Source organism: Colletotrichum acutatum (genome assembly GCF_030867785.1).
Source record: "Colletotrichum acutatum strain CBS 112980 chromosome Unknown BDZ83scaffold_32, whole genome shotgun sequence".
Lineage (NCBI taxonomy): Eukaryota > Fungi > Ascomycota > Sordariomycetes > Glomerellales > Glomerellaceae > Colletotrichum > Colletotrichum acutatum.
Window position 1 is genome coordinate 1 of NW_026849026.1, and position 14,726 is coordinate 14,726.

Consider the following 14,726-nt stretch of genomic DNA (forward strand, 5'->3'; position numbering starts at 1 on the left):
ACACCGAACAGGATGTCGCCAATCTTACCAGCGCCTTCAGCTCGCTACGGCTCGGCACTCAGAGGGATCCCGACGTGGACTCCTGCCTCGCGCACCTGAAGCTTCTCTTTGCCATTGAGACGCTCAAGGAGGATGTAGGGTACAGCGATGGTCTATGGGACTTGTGGGATTCGCGAGCCGGCCCTAGGGATGGCGACGAAGGCTCCAGCAAGGGAGGTGAGGATCGCGTGAAGGAAGTGCTGTCATCGTTGCGCGAGAAGAGGTGGGCGGTATTCCTGGCGCGGGCGGCGGATCGATATCAGACTTGGTGGGAGACGCTCTCTGGAGGTCGCTTGCGTGAAGCAGAGATGAAGGATTTCGAGACGTGTTCCGACAAGTACTTGAGTTTTCCTGACGGGGGCCAAGACTTTCCCTGGACGGTGGATAATCTGCCGCCACTCGGTAAGCGTTGCATTTGACTCTGCCGAAGGTTTTGCAGACATCTAACCGTAACCAGATGTCCTGATGATGTTCCATGCGCACATGCTGAATCCCAGAGCGTTTCTGGAGGACACTATGCGCTGGAATCTCCGCGATTTCTGGACGACGGGAATGCCGTGGGCTCAAGTCAACCAAGTTATTGACTCCAAATTCAACTACGAGACTTCCGATGTGGCTAAATCGAACTGGGAGAAGTCAACAGGTCGGTTGTGGAACAACCTTGAAGAACCACTGGAGAAGGAGATCGAATGTCCTGCATGCAAGCAGCCTACACTTGTGCCTTGGAGCACTTGCGGCTTGCCAGAGATGTACAAGGGTCAAGAGTATGTTCAATCATGACCGAGGCTTCATTTTCACTCGTGGGATTTACTGACTCGTATGTTACAGGCGGCCAGGTTTGGTTGGAAAAGGGTATGGCGATGGAGATTTCTCTCAACTATGCACAGCAGGCTGCAACACCCTCATAACGCATCGTCTCCTTTGCGTTGCCAAAATCATCAATGACGCGGAGCTCTATCTCAACGAAGGCATCACCCTCCCTAGCACAATTCTCGACCCAAAGGTTGGCATGCCAGTGGTCACCGAAGCGAAGCTCAAGGATGTCACATTTCCAAACAGACTGATTGGGCAGGGGATTTCCGAGCAGCTGCTACGACTCATCAGTCCCGGTCAAGCAAAGACGCCAACGATGAAGGATGTTCGAGACCTGGTCTCAGCTGCATTGACTGATGATGGCGCCTTTGAGAGAATACAAGGGGCAAGGCCAGCCCCTTATGACAAGAGGGACGGGACAGGCGGGAGATTAATCACGCGAACGGAACGCTTTCAGAGCAGCAAGATGATGTCGAGGTACTGGGAAAATGCGTCCATCTTCGCGCTCAACCTTGTTGGAGCGACGATGCGTCAGGGGGTATTCATCGGCAAGATGTTCAACGTCAGTATCATGACTTGTACTCCCAGCCCCTGAGAGCGCTAACAAGAGTCCTTTGCAGATCGACTGGCTACACAGTCCCAGTGCGAGGGGTACCATGGATCGGCTTCTTCAAAAGTACCAACGCTTCATGCTCATCATGACCGAGTATCCCATGTCTCTGACGGTACCTACGCTGGATGTGGACCTCGCCTGGCATACTCACCAGTTGGCCCCAAGAGCTTACTACAAGTTCTCAACATACAACACCGCCATGAGCACCAGCAAGGAGGCCAAGTTCATTGACCACAACGACAAAATTGACCAAGACCAGCTGTCCAACTCATTCGAGTTGACTAGCAAGACTTACTTGGACAAGTTCAACGAAGTCTACTCGGAATGCACCTGCTGGTACTGCGAAGGTCTGGCCAATGCTTCTCGAAGCAACCTATGCCTTTCCGTTTCATAATCAAGAGCACTCGCTCACCATATTCAACAGCCGTACGAGCAAAGATTACAATCGACAGCTCCTCCGTCTTTGGCAAAAGCAAGCCACAGAAAGGCACGTTGAATGAACAGCACCCCTGCACAAGGTCCAAGATACTGACACTCCTACCTACAGCCATCGACAGCTTCGAAAAAGCGACAGCCTCGCAGGTCTGTACTCCATCCAACTCAGTCCACATCTCCGCCCACAACTCCGTTCGCACGGACGGATCTGCCACTCACAACGTAGCGCATCGCCAGCTCCGCGCAGCCTGGAGAATGCGCCTCGATGACGCCTACGAGCGAGCAAAGAAGCGCGCAGCGAAACGAGGAAGGACGCTGCCGCCAAAGGAGGAGTTCTATAACAACTGGGGCAAGACGCATCATAGGGATAGTCCCTACAACTATCCCGCGTACCTCATCGGAGGGGTCTATCCTGCTGGAAACCCCGGTGTCCTTCATGGGTCTTGGGCCGACTGCGCTCAGGGACTATGCGGCTCAAACAATATCGCCGCTGGTGGATGTGGCGGCCCTGGTGGTTGCACCAACATGGCTGTGAGTCGTTTACCTTCATGCATCTCTCAAGTTGAGTATCTAATGTGGTCTGATATCAGGGGTACTGGTCTGGAGCAAGTCGTCAACTCGGCGGTAAGTAGTTTTTTCGCTCTCGTCTGCCTTCTTTTTTACATGCTCTGACGTCTTTCAATCGATAGGCTGCGCTCATGGAGCGGGAATAGTGGGCATGGGTTCGGGTGGAGGATGCGGCGGTGGTGGTGGATGTGGTGGTGGCGGCGGTTAAGTTAGATCCCACACGAAGTCAAGCTTCATTATCTTGATCTACGTCGTTTCTTTGCTTACTATAGCTCAAGCCGTTGTGGTGTCAATGTATTCGATCATGTCTTACTGGTCATCACTGCCCGGTAATCATTCTCTATGCAGGGTCACTTATAAACACGGCTGACGATCGACCGTAACAAGAGTAACATAGCAGAACATATAACACAATATAACTTTTAATAGAAATGCAAAAAAAAGATTGATGGTTAATTGACCAGAGGGTGTTTCCAAATATTTATCAGGCACGTAGTACCGAAACCGGATCTCAAACGCCCGCAGCATCTGAGGCTTTGGGCACAAGAAACCACTGCTAAAGGTCGCACTTTGGTCAAGTCTTACCCTGTCTTAAATACGTCCAGTGGTTTCGATAGTTTTTGCGCGACGACCGAGAATCGAACTGGGGAGTATCGATTTCTGTTAGACAGATAGCCAAGAGATTCACCTCTCAGCCACCCAGCCGCCCTGATGGAAGAACGAGAGCCTTTGTGCAATGAAGTAGGTCACGCGGGCGTCAGATGGTGAAGGGAAGGAGCGAAGGTGAAGTGAGTCGCCTCTCTTTCTCACTTCTGGCGCGTTGCGGGCGGTGAGACGCGAGGTGGTTTGTTGACGCGTACCTGCCCTCTGCTGTGATATCTCACTCTCACCGACCTTCACCGAGTACCACTGGATGTTTCGCTTGCCGCACCTTCTGGATTCACTTCACCACGTCAGACTCAACATTGGAAAAGTCTTCTTCTCCATCTTTGCCCCTGCTCTCACCCATCATCGATCTTCGCCAGCCTTTGCGTATACTACGACCCTTGATCCGACCTTTCATCGCAACCGAGCCCGTCCTGTCATCTCTCTACAGCGTAGGTTCAACCATCTCATCTTCTCTCATCCTCAAATTTCTAATCTTCTCAAAGGGATCACAATGTCTCAATCCCAGCTTCCCATCGTTGAGTCGCTGGCTGGCCCCGTCAAAGATCAGGCCAGTAAGGCAGACAAGGCGAAGGGCAAGACCAAGCCCACACCCAATACCCTCAAGCGCGTCCTCCTGTCCGGCCCAGGCTTCCAGATGTACCAGAACGCCGCCGGTGAGGACATCAAGATCCTTGAGGATATGTACGAGGGCATGGCTTTCAAGAACGCGCTCCGCGCCGTGTCTTCCAACCTCGACAAGGAGGCCGTCGACCTCGCCATGGCCAAGCTCTTCCTCGAGGCCGACAGACTCTCCGACCATCAAGCCCACATCACTGAGAGCATCCCTGGTCTCCTTCTCCTCGCTGCCAAGCAAGCCCCATGGGTCGTCGCTGCCAAGAAGGATATGAAGCCGACCGTCGCAGCCGAGGTCATGATGTGCCTCTACGAAGCTCGAAGAATCGCCGTCAAGTTCTCCCGCTACAGACAGCACCCGATCGAGGATTACGCAAAGGAGACGGCCACCGCCCTCGCTATCGACGAATTCCGCAACGAGAAGCCTAGCGATGAGCCCGAGGAGATCTTTGCCGACTTCACGGATGAACAGCGCAAGAAGATGATGGGCAAGATCATCCGACGTAAGAAGGCCGACTAGGATGGAGAGCACGTGGATGAGGACAGTGATACCGAGATGGGTGTGAGCGACACCAAGGAGTTTGCGGAGGCGCAAAAGGCGGCCCATGCGGAGCTTCAGGAGGCCCTCGAGCAGAAGATGAAGGAGCTCGGGATCGCTGGCACCGCTGGCTTCCTGGCTTAGATAACGGACGAATGCCCCTTTTCATCGTATAGCAATCATTGAGATCAACAAGCAAGACCCAGGTTTCCTCGTCGTTCCCCTTGCCCAGGTAATTATGTGAGAATAGGCCAGAGATATAAGAAGAGGCACAGTATGAGCAGAGCTGAAGTAGACGAGACCAAGCCACGCGTCCTAGCTCCAAGTATCAGCTCGTCTTTGAAGAGAGGGATAACCGTCAACATGAGAGTGGCCTCCCATGTATGCGCAAAGGCCACGTCTATCAAAACTTCTTACATCAGGATTCAAGGGCTCAAAGTTTTGTTTGTCAAATTCACCAAATAAGTTGTGACCTTACAACAAAGCCCTACAATAAAGCAGGCGTCAAATGATCTTCTCCTGATTCCTTTCCTATGACCTAATCGCATCTCCCTACATCAATTCTAAAGCTTCCGATACTTAGATCAGCTACTTTTGGTTCCCTTCGCCGCCGCTGCTGACCCGGCGTACAGCCGATCTTGGACTGAATCAGTGTTCTTGATAAATGAGTCCAACTGGGGGGCTGGCGAAGGTTGGGGAGCTGGTGTACTTGATTTCCTGTAAGCCAACTTGCACTAGATCTACAGTCAAGATGAGACTTGCGAGTTGGGCATTTTGACCCTAGCTTAGACTTCGATAAGCTGTCGGGAGAGTGGGGTTCAGATCTTGTCGAGGTATAGCCAGCAGCTTGACCTTTTCCCAAAGGTTTCGGTAGTAGGTTGTTGTTAGGATTTTGATTTCAAGTGGATCTTAGCTATGCTTTCTTTGCTATGGAATCTTCAACCTCTCGTCGCAAGGCAATTTGAGGGGTACTTATAGATTTTAGTCGACATCCAGGTCTCTCGTCTTCCGAACCGAAAGACCGAGATCGCTCAAGTTCTCTCCATAGCTTCTGATTTCTCATTTGATCTACAAGATAGCTTACGAACTAACTCCTAATCATTGATCAGCTGGTCATCTTAAGCTTCGTGTGTGATACACCCCACGGCAACACAACCTCCCACCGTCGCTCAACTCCACTCTTCTGCGGCCGGAAGAGGCCCAAACCGCCGAGCACAACCGGCCCCGTTCTGCCGCCTCCAACCGCCAGCTACACGGGGGTACGTAGCCAACCACGACGTCCCAGACCCCGGTCCTTGAGGCTCTGCGACTACCTCCATGAGTTGGCGCGCTGCTCCATGTTCCCATCACTCTACCATCATCCCTCCGGCGGTTGGCTATTCTGCAGCTTCCCCCACCCACTTCGTCCCGCCTAGTACATGATAGGCGCCATGGACCGGCACGAGGACGGGCGGTAGACGGCTCGGGTGCAGATGCTCTTCGGCTAATGTCTTTCACGACTACACAGTATTATCAGGCTCTCGCCTCTTTTCACTGCGTTCTATGGTATCCTCCGCTGCTCCTCCTTCTCCGATCCCCTTGTCAGTTCCCTCATCCTTCCTCCCCTCACTTTCGGTTTGATATGCATATCATAACACTTCCCAGAAGCTATCCGCGTGTTACAGCCTCTTCTGCAAAGATAGCCGCGCAAGAATCTGCGTTATAAGCAGATGACCATGATGGAAGGATTGGCACACTTTAGCAAGATTGAATAGTCACATATTACATAGTTTTAAGCAGGATTTCAGTGCAAAAGCAGTGATTAATTTGACTACGTTGATGGAAGTGACCAACCGCGCTGCAGTCTTCCCACTAACCCCTCATGTTGCTTCCAGCCCATGTCCAGCAGATCTCAATCTCGAGGGCAGAAAAGAAGGGGTTTGTTCGAACTCCAATGCAAGAGGGTATCAAAAGAAATGCCATGTTATTCACTCAGTCCCCGTTCCTAGCGTTTGTCGTGTTAGGAAACCATCTCTGCAGCCCTGGCCCTTGTAGGCCTACCTCTTCATTGCTGTGGCGACGGCGATCCGTCGCCCCCCATGGCGATAAAATCAGTCACGGTCGGAGTGTTGATGAAAGTGCTGAGAGGAGTTTCGCTATCGGTGGTTTAGTTCGTTTTCTCTTCAACTATTACGTAGTCTGTCATGAAAGGTAGGAGCATACTCGGGCATGATGAAAGAAAGGTGAGTCAAGAGTTGGTATCAGACTTGGGCAGTGGCTCGGCCACAGAACTTGCGAAGTATCTTGAATGAGATTGGACGTTTGTATGTTTCAGGAAGTCCAGCTTCGGGAATTTTGGTTTGATTTGCAGTGAAACTATGCTTGTCGAGATGGGAGACATCTCCGGTATTTATAACTTCACTTTCCGAGCAGCATCTCCAAGACATATGGGTCACTCTTGTCTCTTTTGGATCTGATTTGATATTCATCTACATGCAGTTCATCGGGCAACATAGCATAGCTTACGAGCCCATTCCTAATCTATGGACCCGGTCATTTGCTTTCTCCATAAAGCACGCATTACGTTCCACTCCCGGAGGGTATAGATGCTAGTTCACCCCCTCCCGCGGCCGCACCTGAGACCCTCAAGCCCGCAAGCGACCTCCTCCACATGCCGTTCCACCCGCCCCAAACCGCCAGACGGTCCGTACGGGAGAGGGATGGATCCATAAGATTGTCCAACCACACCGCTTAAGATGCCGTGAGCTTTGCGGCTCTGCGTATATGTCGTAGCTTGGAGACTGTCCTTCCATACCTCAAAGAGTCGAATCCTTCTCTGGGCGCCGGAGTCCTGATTGGCTCATCGATACATCTTACCAGCCCTCTTCCACCCTTCGGATGAAGCTACGATAGGCATAGGTGCCACAGATAATCGATCGGATCATGGGAACATCAGAACTACGGAACTCGGGTAAGGGAAGACGGGAGAGGTGACCAGCATCCTTGCAACGATACTCCATTATCAACCTTTTGACCTTCCTTGCACAGCAGTTTAGCGCCAAAATCCCTGGTCCCCCTCAATCTGCACTCTCTTTTTCTCTCTCCCTCTTTCTCATCTTTGGCAAATGCCATGCCCCGGGGGGAAATACTAATCCAGCATAGATCCGCTGTTGCTTCTATGGCTGGTATGCACGTTTCCTGCAGCCCACCAACAGCGATTCCGAACCTTCCAATCAAGAAGTCACATCCATGCAAGAAAGAGGGGTTCTCTAGGATAATTGTGTGCTTTTATTCTTCCTGCCATGGTTTTCTTTCCCATGAATTTTCAAGGGCACATACAGAGCGCCCGTTACGATGTGGTACCAGCCTGCGAGCCACTACCCGTTGCTGAGTATTATCCCTAAAGGGTCGACTCTGTACGACACGAATTTCCTTCAGACTGGCTTGTCGAAGGAGCGTGCTACCATACAGTGCAGCTTTCGGAGGTGGGTGAGGTAAGTAAGTGAGCTTGGTGTTGACTCGGCAAATGCGAACTTGACATCGGCGAGCCGATGATCTGCGATGGAGAGTGAACCTACTTTATGCAGGGATACGGTTACTTCAGATGCTAAAGACAGCAGAAGAGACGGAAAGACCAACGGTTCCGGTTGAAGGACTGGTTTTGGACGCTTGATTCAAAAGGCCTAGATTCGATCAAAAGAACCGGTGTGACAATGCGGGACGAACGGCTGGCCAAAGATCCAACATGCGATCCACGATATACGATTGGGCGCAAACTAGGTCGGCACTGCTTCTGGGGAGAATGTCTGCTTGGCTTACCGTCTCGAGTTAACAGCCTGACGGGGCTTTGATCAAATCATTAAAGGAAACGATGGGACTCAACGTCATGATGGTATGATCTGCGTCCACGAGACCGAAGCCATCCGGGGAAATAGTCGTTTCGGATGCCACGTATGAAGAGGAGGGGGAAGAAAGCCACAAGATTAATGGCTGTATGGCGTTTCTTTGGCGACCACGAAGTGACGATAGACGGACGAGGATCAAGGATGAAGAGGAGGGCGCCAGCGCGAGCGCGAGCGCGTACGCGATGCAAGTTGAAGCGGTGGCAGACTCTCGCTGTCTCCGAGAACAGAGCCTCATGTTCGGGTACGAGACCAGTCATCGGAGTTGAAGGATGTTTACGCATGAACATTGCGTATATTGCGTGGGGGAGCATTGCTGACGGGCTTGACATTGGTTCGATGTGTGAGAGAACATGAATCAAGAATGAGCATCACGGGAAACACATGTCCTACCTTCCCCACGACTGGCAGATCTTTGTGCGAGACACCAGTAAACTAAGTTTGAGCTTACCTCGAGCTTGTTCACAAGCACGGATTAAGCGGAGTTAGGCTATCAGATCATAGTATCTTGAGCCAATGATCGATCAACAGGCGAGGTTAGGGAGGGTGGTGTAATATCAGCGCCTTCTTGGATAGGTATGAGGGGGGAAGAAGAAAGATGGATGGCCAGGATGGAGGCTGCATTCACTGCGGCCCCTCTGAAAGCGGCCCCAGAGGCTAGAGAGCAAGGATCGTACTGCAATCACCTTGGTTCCAACCGTCCCAGTATGCTTGCGCTGCTGGATGTGGGGTTGCGTCTCCTTCGGTTCGGGGCAAAGCACCTCTTTGAGGGTGAGGCTCTGCTAGGAGGCTCACCCTTTGGGCCGAGAAGTTTCTCGGGGAGGTTCGCATCCCCCAGATCCAGAAGTCTTCGACACTCTCTCCCCAGGCTATTTTTGCTGTGAAGAGGTGGTTCGCCTGGCAGGGCAGAGGGGGGGAAGGGGGTGGCCGCCCTGACTCGAGAACTCCTGCAACGGGTGTCCCTGGTTGCCTTATTTTCTGCACAATAACCAATGCTCTTCTGCCTTCGACCATTTGAGATCCATCAGATCTCATTCTTCTCATCGTTTAAAGCAACTTTTAAGGTTTTTATCGGTGGTGTGTGGTGGTAGAATGCCAAAAAAAACCGCTGACCAGAATCCTGGGTGAAGTGAGATGACTACGCGGGTGCTACATCACGAGTTGTTGTCTCTCTCTTCTGACATGTTCAGCGTCAGACCATCATCACCCGATCCTAAAGCCAGGTAATGAAACATCTTCTCATTCATCAACTAACCAGTATCTCTAGACTCTATGGCCATCGACCGTCGACGACCACCACAACTTCAAAGCTTATGTCTGCCCTCGCCCTCCTCTGCCTCCCTGGCCCTCTTCGCCTCCTTTTCCTCCCTCAACACTTCCTCGCGACCCCTTACCTCGACCTTGCGCGGCCCATCCCTCGTGAACTTGACCAACACAACCCTCTCCCAATCACCTCCACGACCCGACCCCTTGAGCTCGGGACCAGGCTTATCCAGCCCGAGCACGATACGATTATCCCCCTCGCGAATGAACAAGTTATGCGGGCTCATCACCTTGTGCGCCCACGGAATCTCCGACGAAGGCTGCTTCCGACCCGCCTCGGTCACAGCGGTAGGCGCCCTGTGAAGGAAATCCATTAGGCCCCGCCTCTGCGACGCAAAGTACGCGTCCCCGTGGCCCTTGCCGGGCGCCGGGGATGGGGCGGCGGCCTTGCAGAACTGCGAGACCAGGTACAGGAGGTAATACTGCGGCGGGAAGAGGATGATCTCGCCCTTGTCGGCGCGGTAGAGCCAGGTCCACGCGTCGTCAAACTTGGCGGCCGTGTGCTCTACGCCACCGTCCGGGGTCGGCACGATGATTTCGTTCTCTGCGGCGTCGGCGCCGGTGGAGGCCGAGTGTGGGAGCATATAGATGTACATTTGCGTTGTGAAGCGCTTGGGCACGTTGGTAGGCGTCACCCACCTGGTGAAGGGGATGAGGCGTCCTGTATAAAGCGTGAGTGATACTGAATCTTTCGCGTAGTCTTGCGATGAAAGCGCTCGACGTAGCTGTTCGTTGCTTACCAACATCGGGGACGCCGCCTACGCTGTCGACCCATTCGCTGAACCGCAACTTGCCGCTGTGAATCTGCTTGCGAGCCCTCTCTCTGTCTGCCGTGGGAACGTTGACGAGCGTAGACTTGTCGTCAGAGCCCTTCCGCGTGGCGAGGAGAATGCCCGTCTCCTCGAAGCACTCACGGATGGCACCTAGCCGATACGCGTGGCCATCCTCGTGCCGTTCACGAGCATCACTTGGAGGGATCTCTCCATCATGGAATGGGTCTAGATTTCCACCTGGGAACACATGCGCTGACGCGAACGATGTCGATGTCTTCACCCGGTGGAGCAGGAGAACCTGGTTAGTCGGTGAGAGGAGCAAGATGCTATGAGTCGGGCTGTGTGAGCTGACACCAAGCCTGAATGTCTAATCATGAGCGGAACTCACCTCGCACTGGGCCGAGGCTCCATAACCTCTCTTTCGCGCTTTGGCAGCGATGAAGACGATGAACGCTGCTGTGACATGATGATGATATTCGATGCGCTCGCTTGTTGTCGGGCGGTGCGTGAAACGGGCGTTGCTATGAGTGACGTGTTTGGCTGGAGATCCCTGCTCGAAATGCGCGTCGCAATTGAACGTGAAAATGAGTGCAATGAGAAGCTTGGGTATCGAATTGATTGTATCAATGAATTTCTTGATAAACAGAATCTACCTGTACGGGATAATGGGGATAACGAAGACATTGAGAACCTGACGGTGATAGCCGATCAGCTCGAGTCAAAAGTCATGAGGTGTCTGGGACAAAGATCACCGACCCGGCGGGGGTTGACGTTTTTGCCGAGGTTCGGTGTGCGCCCTGTGACCGCGCCCTGCTGCTAACTCTCAAAACAACTACAACGCCAGACAATGCGGCCTAACCGCACATTTCATCTCAATAAGGGGACATCAATTCGAACATCACAGTTTCTCAACCGGATTTATCTTGAGTGAAGCATAATGTTGTGTGATGTAAGGTGTGTTATCGAGATGGCGCCAGAGGCTCATCTCAATCAACACCAGAAATCTTATTGTGACGACCGTGTCTAATCAATGCAAGACTATTCAATGGGTATCGTAAATGCATAACGTAGGCTCCGAATCAGTACCGCTTCCGCTCCTTTCCTCTCAAGCTCTCGCGCCACAGACAACAAACGCTCTTTGACTCACACCACTGCTTCACTTCCGACGGCGAGACCTCACCGTCATACCCAACCCGGGATAATTGTCCGGTGTTGAGCCAGCCAGCAAGATCTTCAAGCACAATCGGATCATACATCAGCATCATCTCGTGAAAGGATGGGTTCTTGGAATCCGTCGTTGGGGGCGCCGAGGTAACAGCTTCAGTGATGCGCACGAACAAGACTTCCGATCGCTGGCTTTGGGACGCTGCGAGTGACATTTCTGTATCGTCGCCAATTGACACCGAAGCTTCTTCAGGAGCAGGTGAGAAAGTCGGCTCGGGTGAAGAGCATGGCGAGGGTGACAAGGAAAGCGGCCCTTCTGATTCCGAGTCCGGGATCTCGATGACCTTTGTTACTTTCGTTTTCTTCCGAGGCGGTGATGCCACTGGCGAAGCCGCCTTCCTAGATGCTTTGGGCTCTTTTGATGCGCCAGGTGTTGCTTTCGACTTGCCCTTCTTACTGGCCGTCGAGGGAGTAGCTGTCGTCGACTCAGGATTCTTCCTTGGTCGACCACGGCCTCGCTTGGGCGACGGCGATGGCTGCTGAGCGGACGGTGGCGGCTCACTGGAAGGCATTTCAACTTCAGCTTCAGCTTCGACTAAACTAGTCTTTCGCGGGCGACCACGCGGCCTCTTTGGAGAAGCGGTAGCTGCTAGTTTCTGTGACTTGGCAGCAGCTTGTGCCTGGGACGTGGTCGAGATGGGGCGGTTTGTAGGAAGCGATGAAAGGGCAGTCCTTTGCTTGCCCACCCAGCACTGGTCTAGAAGGGCGAGCATAGCTTGCCTTCGCTTGACTGGTTTGAATCCGTACGACGAAATCTCTCGCGCAAGTTGGTTGTCAGTGTAGAGACCGAAGTCTGGTTTCGCCATCTCTGGGGCCGTATCCTCCGTCGCTACAGACTTGGACGCTTTCGAGGCTTGTGCTGGCGGCGACTCCAGTGGTGGCAGAGTGCTAGCTACTTCCTCAGGATTTGGTCCAGAACCAGAAGACACCAACAGCACTTCGACTGACGGAACTGTGATCTCAGCTGACCTAGGGGGCGGCGAAGAGGGTAATGCTTGTTTCTGAGTCTGAGGCTTGCCATCCTGATCGGTCTCTTTTCCCAGAAGATCGTCAATATCTGGAAAGGACATGTCCGACAACATATGGGCTGGTAAAGGCGCATTTATTTTCTCTTGTGTAGAAACAACAGGATGTGGCGGCAAGTCGATTGCCATATCCTTGGCCAGAAGGTCTTCAATGTCAGGAAAAGAGACATCAGATGGCAAGTGAGCCGGCAGAGCTGCCACTCTTTGTTCGGTTCCGGCATAACCAAAAGGGTTGAGACCATCTGCGACGCCGGGTGCTGCCTGTGGAGTGTCGGCTAGATTGATGACTTCCAAGTCCAGCAGCCTGCCATCCTCGTCTCTCGCGCCTACATCCCAAAGCTTTTGCTTGGGTTCTGGCTCAACCTCGTCGCTATTGATCGGGGTCACGAAACGATCTTCTCTCTTGGAATTTGATGCCTGCAGCGCAGACTGGAGATCCCTAAGGAAAGTGGGCGAGTGTTCACGTGCCAGCTGGCTCGAAGTCCCGAAAACATAATCTTGCTTCGCAGCTTGTCTGAGGGCTGCAGTTGGTGATAACAGAATGGGTTCTGGTGGAGGGACCTTTTTCGGTTTCTTTGCTTTGGATGCCCTCTTCTTTCCCTTTGTTTTCGTAGTCTCTGGTCCGTCCTCAACAATCTCGACTGGAGGCGCAGACGGCTGCTCCTGTTCTGTAGCGTCTGGAACTACATAGGCTGCCGTGGCCAGTTCGGTGATTGTACGCGGCTTCTTCCTCGGTGCTTTTACTTTCAAGGGCCCTTTCTGAGGTGGCCCCATTTTTGACGATTCGTTGATGGGCAATGTCTCGGTCAACTTCCTCTTCTTCAACACCCGTCTGTCGCCATCGGACGGCTCAACCGAGGGTTTCTTCAATTCCTCATCTGGCCGGCCAAACTTTTCGAAAAGATTGTCAAATGTTTCCTTCGACGCGGCATGGCCTGGGCTTTCCACAGTCGAGGAGAGGAGGTCGATGGCCTGGGAAGATTTCGATCCTGAAGCCATGCCATTGTCGGCTGGCGGCGGTGTCCAGTCCACACGACGTCTCAGTGCCGCCTCGAGCTCCAATGGCTCATTCGCATCCTTCTCTGGTTCTGGTGGTGGTAAAGGTGAATCCTCTTTGCCTTCAACCTTGGGCTTCGCAAAGTGGCGACTCTGAACACCACTCTTCTTTGCTGCTGCCTTGGGCTTCGCAGTCTTGGGTTTTTTCTCAGACTTTGCAGCTGGTTTCTTGGGCTTCGCATACTTCTTCCATGGTGGACTGGCAGACGCATCTTGGATCGGTTTGGAGGGTGAAGGCGGTTGAAACGCCTTTTTCTCGAAGACTTTGACGCCTCTCTTGCGTTTCGGTCTGGGTACGTTCGCAATGGATATCACTGTGACCTCCTCCTCCTCTTCTTGTGGTCGAGTTGTTACCGGCTCATCTCTACATGGTGTCGTCAAGTCGATCGCAGGTTGTTCCTGGCGAAGGAAGCTCGAGGGGTTGGCGAAGTGGTGGCTCGCATGTGTTGGTGTGGAAGTGGCAGCCATGGGGCTTCTAAGGGGGGGTTGCTTGGGGAATTGAGACTTGATCTGGTCCAGAGATGGCAAGCTCGGCGAAGAGGAGAGTTTATAAGCGTCATGACGGGTGCTTCGAAACGGCGACCCCATCGTGAATCTCGGCAAACCCGTCGTGATGCGCAAAGCGCATGTTTTCGATGCGACTCGCAGCAGATTGAACTTTTGGTGGGTGTGCCGGCGGGAAAAAGCAGCCGTTCAATTACACAGATGACGGAGGCATCGGTTGTTCCCTTCCGAAGTCAGAGAGGCCGGTGGAGGGAGAGGGGGGGCGCATTCGAGTGGCGGTGGCAGTTTGGATGGAATTCACGCCGTCAACTTTGAACATCAACAAAGCACCTGCACTCACCAACGCGCAACAGCAGGAAGCGTGGAGTGGAGGGGACCGAGTTCCAGGCCAATGGATACGTACCGTATCTGCAGCAGGGGTCAGAAGGAGCCCCCTGGTCATTGAAGCACAGACCATTCTTTCCATTTTGGTAATGACAGGATTCTTATCTTATCTCCAGTATGAGGTAAGCAGTCGTCGCTAGATCCACGTGATCTCAACCCTTTCCTGCCGCTTCGGCCCGCCCACACGAAATTTCGAAAAAAGAAGGCAGTCAGTCTACCACAGCTCTCCCGCATCTCGACCCCGCGAACGACAACATCCACGCAAACCAC

At 52.9% G+C, this 14,726-nt stretch overlaps 4 protein-coding genes across 4 annotated transcripts; 2 read left to right on the forward strand and 2 right to left on the reverse strand.

Moving 5' to 3' along the window:
* BDZ83DRAFT_615806 (uncharacterized protein) lies at nucleotides 1–2,907 on the forward strand (the record flags this gene model as incomplete). The annotated part of the gene is made up of 8 exons (XM_060507920.1): nucleotides 1–441; nucleotides 497–803; nucleotides 868–1,414; nucleotides 1,473–1,812; nucleotides 1,890–1,952; nucleotides 2,013–2,431; nucleotides 2,491–2,524; nucleotides 2,590–2,907. Coding segments are annotated over 8 exons (2,237 nt in total), but the record flags the coding sequence as incomplete, so codon positions are not given.
* A 719-nt stretch (nucleotides 2,908–3,626) lies between these two features.
* Nucleotides 3,627–5,075, forward strand: BDZ83DRAFT_729518 (uncharacterized protein; the record flags this gene model as incomplete). Its single annotated transcript, XM_060512824.1, has 4 exons — nucleotides 3,627–4,251; nucleotides 4,463–4,518; nucleotides 4,875–5,005; nucleotides 5,033–5,075. The coding sequence occupies 4 exons, from the start codon at nucleotides 3,627–3,629 to the stop codon at nucleotides 5,073–5,075; spliced, it is 855 nt and encodes a 284-aa protein (XP_060366462.1).
* A 4,000-nt stretch (nucleotides 5,076–9,075) lies between these two features.
* Nucleotides 9,076–11,014, reverse strand: BDZ83DRAFT_615824 (uncharacterized protein). The gene is made up of 3 exons (XM_060507921.1): nucleotides 10,652–11,014; nucleotides 10,231–10,589; nucleotides 9,076–10,151 (listed from the first exon to the last, which is right to left on the reverse strand). Exons 1-3 carry the CDS (start codon nucleotides 10,945–10,947, stop codon nucleotides 9,472–9,474), a joined length of 1,335 nt encoding a protein of 444 aa, XP_060366463.1. The 5' UTR covers nucleotides 10,948–11,014; the 3' UTR covers nucleotides 9,076–9,471.
* Nucleotides 11,015–14,579, reverse strand: BDZ83DRAFT_615826 (uncharacterized protein). The gene has a single exon (XM_060507922.1). The coding sequence runs from the start codon at nucleotides 14,154–14,156 to the stop codon at nucleotides 11,343–11,345; it is 2,814 nt and encodes a 937-aa protein (XP_060366464.1). The 5' UTR covers nucleotides 14,157–14,579; the 3' UTR covers nucleotides 11,015–11,342.
* Between the last annotated feature and the right edge of the window lie 147 nt (nucleotides 14,580–14,726).